Source organism: Fukomys damarensis, unplaced genomic scaffold (assembly GCF_012274545.1).
Source record: "Fukomys damarensis isolate Sample0158 unplaced genomic scaffold, DMR_v1.0_HiC HiC_scaffold_39, whole genome shotgun sequence".
Classification (NCBI taxonomy): Eukaryota; Metazoa; Chordata; class Mammalia; order Rodentia; family Bathyergidae; genus Fukomys; species Fukomys damarensis.
In genome coordinates this window covers 100,873,263-100,884,509 of record NW_022900951.1, presented here as the reverse complement: position 1 = coordinate 100,884,509, position 11,247 = coordinate 100,873,263, and the positions used below count along the sequence as shown (strand labels likewise).

Here is an 11,247-nt window from a genome sequence, read left to right as displayed (position 1 = left end):
CCCTACCTGTCACCTTCCCTACACCTTTAGCTCCTTTCTTCCCATTTCTCAATGTCAGTAATCTTATTAAAATCTTCTGTATTATTGCAGATTATTCAAACCAGAAAAACTATTCGGTATTACTCTTCAATCTTGACTCCAGTATATTCTTAACTGCTGGCAGTTATTGACTGATTGGGTTATTTTCATTTGACAATTAAAAAACATAAATACAAAAAAGTAATCAGCTTGCATAGGGTCCCACAGACAACTAAAAATATCGGAATTGCCTCTGTATCCCTTTCAGATTGCGACTGGATCAAGAAGGTTCCAGTGAAGGTAGTCACCAACCTGAGAAGAAAGTACACACTTCCCCCAGTGCGGAAAGATTTTAAACCACATAACATTTTAGCTATTTTTATGACTTGTAAAACCATTTGTCAACAGATACATTGTACTTATGGGGACTGGTATGCAGTTAACACTTGATTATCCATGCTAACAGAGGAATGGTAACATTGGATATATAGGAGCAATTTGAATTTGGGATGCAGTGTTCCCTTAGCAAATTACTGACCTAATTTATAGTGATTTTCTTAGGCTAACAAGTAAAAGTATTGAGTACCAACTGCCATCCTGATGCTCAAATACACAGAAAAGCCCAAAGGCATTACAATTGACAGAGAGGTCTCTAAATTCTTTAAAATGTACCACTGACAATTCACATATTAATAAATTATAGAAGACTCTATATAGAATTCTGTAAATTAACACGCAAAATGTTAGCCCAAGTCTCGAGAACTAAATTAATAATTAGGCAATGGTCTAAAATATACACATAATATTTGTCTTTGTTAATTCATGGGATACAAGGTTCAATTTCATCCTATTCTGCCCAAGAAAACTCAGACTTACCTGATCTTTGCACAGAAAATGAAACGTTACTGCCATGATTTTTCCTGCAGCATGTCAAACTGAAATGTTGTTCCAAAAAAGGAGTACAAATATCTATCACTTACCCAAGTTTGGAAATGCATTTACTACAAGAATTCTACCCCTGACAACTCCCATCCTGTCCCTGAACTCAGCTATCGTTCAGTTGTACATTTCCCATGCTGTCACCTCTTAGTCATCCATGGAAACATGTTTTGGATCACCACTGGTCTTCAGTATGCTCTAGAGAAAAATTTCTCCAGTCAGGTGGTATGCGCTCCGAGAATACACACTAGTTTAATATTCACTTTAGCGAAGCATAACGAAGACGCTGAATACAGCAGTCAGAAGAAGCACAAAATCAGTTTTAGACAACATGGAATTGTTGAGCCGTTTTGTATTTGGGAATAATCCATGCCAGCCTTCTGCCATCTTGCTGCAGACAATGACAATATTATTAAATAAACAGGGTAAGTCCAGATAATGAGATGAGGGGGCATTTATGTTCAATAAGCCCTCTCCTTCTTAGCATGGTCTCAAGCAAATTTTAAAACGAGGTTGTTTAACCCTTACAAAAATCTAAGATCCTTTCCATGGAGAATATTCTTCAGTAGCTGAAGGGTTCTTTTTTTAGGGAGAAGGGCTATTTCTGTTCAATCAAATACTAATGCAGGTATACACATATAGCACATTATACGTAGCTATTGGTCATGATAAATTAAGTTTAACTTCATATTTAATTATCTGCAGCGATACGGAGAATTTTTCAAAATAAATAGGCATACATAGTTTTAATTAGAAATGGTACTGTTTTTCCTTCAGTTCACATTACAGTATTAGTATTAATTATCCTGATATAAGTTAACAATGTATTTGAAAACGTGCCCTAATTCATCTTAGTAGTTCAAAAGATTTATAGTCTATAATTTGTACTTTACTGATGAATTTGTAAGCCTGGAGCTCTTTTAGTTTTTTAAGTCTAGATTTTAGAGTTTCTTAAATGTATGGATGCTATTAATAGAGTTAATATTAGCATTTATGTTCCCAAAAGCTACTAATGAAGTTATTTCATTATAAATATGAACAATTTTTAAAGAGAAAAAAATCATTTAAGTTACAAAGTTTCAGTCATAGAGACTTCGAGGATTGGTAAAATGTGATAACCCATAAAATACTCTGGTCCGTGGAAATAGATTTCACACTACAGACATTTCTTGGAATGGCACAGGGGCTTTCAGACATTTTCAAAGCAACAAGAATTCTTTGTTCTAAAGAAATCTTACTCAGAGCCCTACTTTATAAACAAAATAAAAGGGAACTGCTCATATTGATGCCAAAGCAGGTATCCAGAAATATATCGACTTATCTCCTCCTCTTCTTCAACCACCAAGGAAACCCATGGACCCAGATAGAAGAGCACTATGGTTCTGTAGAGCATCTTAAAAACACTGCAAAATTTTCTCTTCCCTGTTCAACTAGCGATAGCCTTACAACATGGCTCAGACAGGAGTCCTGTTCCTCCCAAGCCCCCCACACACAAAGCAGGATCCATTGCCATAAACACTTTGAAAACCCTCCCTCATTTGAACTATTGTTCTAGATCACTTTGCACTGAACTATAATCTGTAGTCATATTATTCAGAAATTTTCGAGATTTCACATTTTTGTGGGCTCACTATGTGATAGGACCTGTAGCTAAAAGCTTCATTACCTGCACTGTCTCATTTATTCTACCAAATGAACCCTGTGACTAAAGAACTATTGTTAGGCTCATTTTACAGATGAAGAAACTGATTCACAGAAATTTAAGTAGATCCACTGGGAAAGAGGCATGGGAACCAGACCTGACCTGGAACATGGATGCACTTGACCACAAGCCCAGGGACTTCCACTGCTGCCTACCTCCATTTTATATCACCCCCAGGGCATTATCACCTCTTAGAAACAAGAATAACATTTTATTGACTTTTATATGCTTTCTAAGATTTCATATAGGTACTGAAAGTTTGACAGCCTCTTTCAACTTTTTTACCTTTCCCAAGTCATAGCATTCCACGCAAAGTTGGATGAATGGCTTTGGGACCACAATTCCCTAAAGGCTTCTTTTTCTCTTCTTTTTAAATATTTTTTCTCTCCCTCCTTCCCTCATCTTTTATACCCCTTCCCACTTGAAAATGATTTCTCTCCTTCCCATTATCTATCTCTTCTTTTGCTCTTTATTTCTATTTGGGGATTCTCACATAAGAGAAACCATGAAGTGTTTAAACTTGTGTGTCTGATTTATTTCACTTAATGTTTTAGTGTCAAGGTGCATCCATTCACCTGCACATGCCTTAAATATGATCCAGGAACAAATTTGGAAAGGCATTTTAGTGATTAAAATCTGATGAATATTTTGGTAATATATGGTATGAATTCTCCTTTATAAAACCAAACTAAATTTCAAACACAACTCCTTGAAACTCACTGAAAAACAAACAAACAAATAAATAAATAAGAACGGTACCTCTGCACTCCAAGAACCCATTTCTGTCTGGGACACTCGGTATGTATAAATATAACCTTGATACCTGTGAAAGGATAAATTTCCATTACTGAAAATTCCAAAAGAACAATAAATGCTTTAAATTAACTAAAGTTACATTTAAATGTTACATACTATGATAAACATTCTTGGCACAATTGCATCCATAGGAAGCAAGAACAAGTTACTCTAACTTGCTCGGATATTATGTGCACCTAGTCACAAGTGCCAGTGAGGTTTCTTTATCTTTTTTTTTAAATGTGGACGCTCATGCTCTTAAGGATTTTAGTTGAGACACTACAGAGATAGAAACTAGAAAATTGTTTAACTGATAAAAATCATGAATTATTAGATAGTTTTAACAAATCACAGGGTTATTATTTTTAAGCACACATAGAGTCTGAAGGTAAAAACACTTCGCTGGAATAAGATACTACCATATCGATTTAAAATAGTATTACCTTTGATAATACTAGTTAGAAAAATAATGTAATATTATAAGCTTATAATATCTAAGTATATAACTACTCTTATAATATATAGTAATACAATATTACTATACTATTCTATAACAGATTAGACTAATATAGTGGTAATAGTAATTTGAATTCAGAAAGAGTATTGCCTCGAAGAATATTAATCGTCCTTAAAAAGGAATTAAATTCTGTCATTGCAGCAACACAGATGGAACTGGAGGACAGTACGAGTATGTTAAGTGAAATAAGGCACGGAAAGAAAAATACTATATGTTCTCATTTATGTGTGGAAACTAAAAAGTTGAATAAGTACAGAATATAAAAGTGGTTACCAGTGCTGGGAAGGGTGCAGGAGAAGAGGAAAGAGGAGAGGATAGTTCATTGCTACAGGGGTGCCTTTCAATAAGAATAAATTTGAATTAGCATATAGCATAGTAGGATAACTATGGCTGACAACAACTATAATTGTATATTTCAAAATAACTAGTAGGGACAATCTTAAATGTTCTGAACATAAAGAAATGATAAATATCTGAGGTTATGGATATAAATTACCCTGATCTGATCAGTACATATTGTATACATGTAATAAAATATACAATTACACTAGATATAGATAGGCCAATCACCCTGATTATTGTGTACTGTATACATGTACTGAAATATCACACAGTACTCCATAGATATAGACATTATGTGTCAAATAGAATAAAAAACTTTTAAGGAGAAAAAAGGAGTGCTGCTAATGTACTTTAAAATAGCTTGTCCTGGGGCTGGGGATTTAGCTTAGTGGTTCTGGCGCCTGCCTCGCAAGCACAAGCACCCATGTTCGATCCCGGTATGAAAAAAAAAAAAAGCTTGTCCTTTTAAATATGATGAACATTTTCTCCTATTTTTCAATTTATATGCACATTGCATGACTGTGTAATTGATTTCTACTATATGCCAAGCATTTTACGTGTTGTATTAGTTTGCTCGGCTGCCATAAAAGACTATCATATACTGGATGACAAAAGCAAAAGAAATTTATTTCTCACAGTTCTGGAGGACAGAAGTCCCAAATCAAGATGCCAGCAAGGGAGAGTTTATTCTGAGGTCTCTTCTTTTTACTTGTGAGGAGTTGACTTCTCACTGTGCCTTTCCTCAGTGTTCAAGCACAGGGAAAGAGACAAAGATCTTTCTCTTTCTCTCCTCATAATGTCACGAATCCTTAGATTAAGGCTCTGCTCTTATGACCTCATTTAACCTTAATTACTTTCTAGAGATCCTATCTCCAAATACAGTCACATTGGGGTAAATGCTTTAAAGATATCTGAGTAGACAATTCAGTCCATGGCAAACCAAAATTTATGTCCTTCTCCCATCCAAAATACATTCATTGTGTCCTAATGGCCCCTAAAGTCTTAACTCATTCCAACATCAACTGGAAAGTTTTAAGTCCAAAGCTTAATCTAATTATCATCTAATCAGATATAGGCGATATGCAATGTACCATTCACATTAAGGCAAAATTCCTCTCCAGCCACAAACTTATGAGACTAGATAAGTCATGTACTTTCAAAATAAAAAGGTAGGTGGACATAAGATAGATTTTCCAATAGGATCCAATAGGATTTTTAATCTCTATTCCAATAGGGAGAGATCAAAAGGATAACAGAGTGACATGTTCCAAGCAACTCCAAAACCTAGCAAAGCAAATTTTTTAGATGTGGAGGCTCCAGAATCATTTTCTTTTATTCAATACTCTGTCCTTCAGGCCCACTCAGACAGCAGTGTTACCCTCACAGCTCTGTGAAGTGGCCTCTTTTCTTTCGTTGGAAGGACAGTCTCACCCATGCAGCACAGTTGGGCCTTAGTACTATGCTGTAAAAACTAGGTAGAGTAGCCTTATTTCCCAGACATACACACTTTGGGCCTGTGGTGGGAACAGCAGCTTGATGATTTCTGAACTGCCTTTGCGGACATTGCCCCCTTTTCTTGCATGTTTCAATGAAATGCTCTCCCATATTGCCCTACGATACTGCCCTGTTCCCTTTGGCACAAACTGACAGTACCTCTGTTTCCTTTATCCAAACTCTACTCCTGGCTTCTTGTGATATGGCTGGTTAACATTATGTGTAATCTCCTTAAGGACTGATAGTCCAGCCATACCCTACGTATTTTCTCCACAATTTGCAATAGGCTGAGAACTTTGAAAATCTTTAAAATCTGGTTCTTTTCTACTGAATGATTTCTTCTTCAATTCATCTCTGTTTTGTTTTGTTTTCATTTTGCTATGAGCAATCTAGAAGAACCAAGTCATGCTTTCAAAATTTTCCTTAGAAATGTCCTCAGCTGGCCAGGCATTTAGTTCAGTGGCGCTGCCACCTGCCTCACAAGCATAAGGCCCCGAGTTCGATCCCTGGTACCAAAAAGAGGAGGAGGAGAAGGAGGAGGAAGGGGAAGAAGAGGAAGAGAAAAGAAAAGAAATATCCTCAGCTGGGAGGCACTACGGATATAATTCAGTACTAGAAGAAAAAAAAAGAGAGAGGAAGGAAGGAAGGAAAGGAAAAAATTCTCTTCAGCTAAATATCCAATTTCATCTCTCAAAATCTATCTTCCACAAAATACTAGAACACACTTCAGCCAAATTCTTTGTCACTTTATAACAAAGACAGACTTAAATTCAGGTTCCAAAAACGTGTTCTTCATTTCCATTGAGATCTCACCACAATAACCTTTAATAACCCTAGTTCTACCAGCATTCTGGTCATGGCAATCCAGGCTTTTATCTACTATGCATCTCAATATTCCTCCAGACTCTACCCATTTCCTAGTTGAAAAACCACTTCTACATATTTAGGTATTTGTCACAGCCTACCCCACTTCTCAGTACCAAAATCCATATTACTTTGCTTAGGCTGCCATAACAAAATACCATACACTTAAATTATATAAATTTGTTTCACACAGCTCTAGAGTCTGACAAGTTCAAAATAAATGTGTCAGCAAGGTAGCTTTCATTCTACTGCCTCTTTTCTTGGCTTATAGGAACTATATTCTTAAGTTAGGCTCATTTGACTTCTTTGTATATCTGCTTTTCTTCTTTTTATAACACCAATCCTATCAGATTAGGACCCAATTCTTATGAATTAATTTAACATTGCTTACTTCCTAGAGGTCTTATCTAGAAATACAAGCACACATAAACATTTAAGGAACACATTTAGCCCATAGTGTATGAATTATCTCCTTTGGAACCCACAAAAAATCTTATCAGCTTTATATTATGAAATTCATTTTATAGGTCAGGAGATTGAGAAGTTAAATAATCAAAACCAGAGAAGAGATCAAACAGCAAAGATGAGATCTGGATCAGGCCCATTTGATCTAGTGCTTCAGCTATTGACCCTCAAACTGTAACAGATATACAGATATTTAGTAAATATGCTAATGCTACTTAATTTGCCTTAAAAACTTTTTATCAATTAAATTTACTTTAATGGGTACACAAAAACATAAAACTGTACATATTAATTAGTATCTTGTGAAACATGTTTTGATGCATGTATAAATTGTATAATCTTACATCAGATTGAACATACCTATGGTACTCAAACACTATCATTTCTTTATCATAACAACCTTCAAAGTCCTTTCTTATAGATTTTTTAAAATTGAGTTTATTGGTACATTTTAGGGATACAGTACAGTCACATTCATCATTGGGATCTTGTACCTTTACATGACAGGTCTTGGTTCTCATTTTTCCCCTTGTTCCTGCCCTCGTTCACCCGCTCCTCCCCTGCCCATTTACAAACACTTCATTTCCATTTTTTCATTTTCTCCTATTTTTTTCCTCTCCCTTATTAGCTTTCCCCTACTGATTTTATAGTCCCCGTACCATATAATAGCACATCAGAACTTCTTCCTCCTAATTTTAATTTAGTACCCACTGATCAACCACTCCTCATCCCTCCTCCCTTCCCGTACTCCTGAGCCTCTGGTACATATCTTACTCTCAACTTCTATGGAACCAACTCTAGATTCCACACAAGTGAGACCATGCAGTACTTGTGTTTTTGCAGCTGACTTATTCCACTTAACGTAATGACCTCCAGGTCCATCCATGTGGTCACAAATGACAGGATTTCCTTCTTTTTCTGGGTGAGTAGCATTTCATTGTATACACTGTATGTGCCACATTTTGTTTACCCATGGATCACTTGGTGGCCACTTAGGTTGTTTCCGTCTCTTAGGTCTCGTGAATACTGCTGCAATGAAGATGGGAATGCAGATGTCTCTTAGGTATACTGATTTCATTTCCTTTTAAATGGATTTGTTGGGTCATGTGGCAGTTCCGTTCTTAATTTATTGAGGAAACTGCATACTGTTTGCCATAATGCCTGTACTAGTTTACATTCCCAGCAACAGTGTATAAGTGTTCCCTTTTCTCCACACCCTGGCCAGCAGGTTTTTATCTTTGGTCTTCTTGATAATAGTCAGTCTTACTGAGTGTAGTGATCTCTTTGAGGTTTTGTTCACCTTTCTCTGATGAATATTAATGAACAATTTTTGTTATTTGCCAAATAAACTTTACTTCAGTAAAATTTAACATTTCTATGAAGTAAACCTTTCTTTGACAAATTATGAAAGAAATATACTGAGTTTAAAATTTTGAATTGGAATATGAATCAACATGGTTTTATTTAATGCATTTTCTGCTTACTCTCACTGCGCACAAGTTTCGAACAATAGACATCTTTAGTTAGGATACACACTAAACTCCAGTTAAAATCAACGTGTTTCAACTTAAAATAACAGATGATGCTACAGTATTAAAATATCATGCTTGAGTCATTTACCATATTTGCCATTAACTCCCTTTAGAATTAGAAGTCTTTAAATATGTAGATTAAATTATTTTTCCTTTAATTTATATTTTCATCAGTACTGACTACCCAGAAAACAAAAAACTAAAACATTCCAATCAGGTTCGTGCGGCTTGTGACATCGAACAAACAGTTTAACTGCTGGTGTTATCACATGAAATGTTTCATTTCTGTTATGAAGATTTGCCTGAATATTTAGATCATATGTAAAATAGTTTGATATATGCCTATATACGATATGTTGCATAAGTGTAAAATGTTCCATTGTTAAAGTGTTTTGCTTTTTAAAAAAAATTGAAATCACCTTAAAGCCCATTGATCTCAGCAAGTTCTCTACAGGGAACCAGTAAAGACATTTGATTTGCATTTTTCACCATGGGAGCATGAAACATATGTTTTCAATGAGTTTCTTAAAACTACACAGCAAAATGGAGATGGAAGCAGGGAAACAGCACTGGTCCTTAGTTCCTTTTTCCCTATAGAAAGTGATTAATGGCGATAATTCAGTAACATTACAGGTGATATGTAAAGATATTATTTAAAATGTCAGCAACAAGGTAAATAAAATAGTAAGCAACTTGTTTACCCCATTCTAAAGGGGTCGGTCTCTTAAAAGTACAATGAATCTATCTCCCTACCATCACTCAGCCTCATTTCATCAAAATAAATGAGTCTGTTTTGAAAATTGTTTCCTAACGAATCTGATCTTATCGCACTTTCAGTTAAGCAGCAGGAACCTGAGTACCACTTCAAAAGTTCTTACGTCCTTTAGTCTCTGAACAAACTGGTGTCAATGACACATAAAATTTCTCATGATTAGCACATCTAATATTAACAATTTCCTCTTCCCTTCACCCCAAGCCTCTTGAATTTCTGAATGAGCAAATTTGTTTTGCTTCTCAAATAAGCCAAGAGTTCATGACTTCCAATTTAAGTTGCTCAAGTAACTGAGCAATTCTCATTGTAGCTAGTTCTCATTATAATATGTCATGGATGAAAGACAATTAAAACAGTGCAACTCCAATTGCATTCCTAGGACAAGTATTCACATCACCAAGAAGCTTCAGAAAAACATAGAATCTCAGGCCCCACCCAGACCTGTTGAAACAGAATCTGCATTTTAACAAGATTTTCAGGTGGTTTGTATAAACATAAAAGTTATGAAAAGACTCATTAAAATGCAGAAGGAATACCCACACCTCCTCGGGAATATTGAGAGCAAGGCCTCCCTTGTCAAACTGGCTCATTTCCCTCACCCAGGACACTCTTACCACCTCTCCCTTATTCACTTAGTCTATGCTTTATGAATGCAAATTTATTTTTCTATAAGCTAAAGCCCTGTCAATTATTTCAGTCTTCACAGAGAAAATCAGAGACATTTTAGTCTTTCTTTCCCAACAAAATTTCATAGGTTTATTTCCTATGGTTTAAATTATAAAAGAGTAATTTTATAATATAAAATTAAACTAATATTGAATATGCTTTTTGAAACTACATATGCCCTCCCTGAACGTGTGGAAAATCACTGTTCTAGGAAACAGACTGGCGAGATATAATAGAAGTTATAAAACTATGCATATATTTGACCAAATGACCTTGCTTATCTTCATATACTCCAAGGAAACAAATCAAGAGGAGAAAGCAACTTGACAGCAATTTTCACAGTAGTTGTATTTTAGTAGTGAAAAATGAAATTAACCTAACTACCTCTAAATAATGTTTCTTTAAAGGAATCAGTTTTGGATATGGCGCCAAAAGCACAAGCAAGAAAAGTAAAACTAGAAAAATGGGATTACATCAAAACGAAAAGCTTCTGCACAGCCAAGGAAAGAAGAGAACTATGCGACTATCCACTGGATGGGAGAAAACATTTGTAAATCATACATGTGACACCCAAAATACGTAAAGAATACAAAAAACTCAACAGTAAGAGAGCAAATAACCTAAGTTAAAAATTGGCAGAAGATGTGAATAGACATTTCTCAAAAGAAGATGTATAGGCCCCGGGATTTAGCTCAGTGGTTCCTGCGCCTGCCTCGCAAGTGAAAAGGTCCATGTCCGATCCCCGGTACCAAAAGAAGATGTATAAATAATTAACATATAAATGAAAAAATGCTGAATATCACTAATCATCAAGGAAATGCAAATTAAAACTATAATGAGGCGTCAATCCACATCTATGAGAGTAGCTATCATTAAACAGATGAAAGATGTGTGCGGGAGAGGATGTGGAGAACAGGGAATCCTTGCACAGTGTTGGTGGGAATGTAAATTAGTACAGCCATTATGGAAAACAGTATGGAGTTCCCTCAAAAAATGAAAAATGGAAATGCCGTATGATCCAATAATTCTGCTATTGTGGATGTATGTCTGAAAGAAACAAAAACAGTATGTCAGCACCGTTAAAGTTTCCCAAAATTCAATTTATATATATATATATATGTGTGTGTGTGTGTGTGTGTGT

At 35.4% G+C, this 11,247-nt stretch overlaps 1 protein-coding gene across 2 annotated transcripts in view; it reads right to left on the bottom strand.

The window, feature by feature from the left end:
* Positions 1–11,247, bottom strand: part of Sh2d1a (SH2 domain containing 1A) — a 23,458-nt gene that overhangs the window by 2,835 nt on the left and 9,376 nt on the right. For both annotated transcript variants that reach the window (XM_010608028.3, XM_010608029.3), the window contains exon 2: positions 3,419–3,482. In XM_010608028.3, the coding sequence (XP_010606330.1) occupies positions 3,419–3,482 (64 nt within the window). The remainder of the gene's footprint in view (positions 1–3,418; positions 3,483–11,247) is intronic.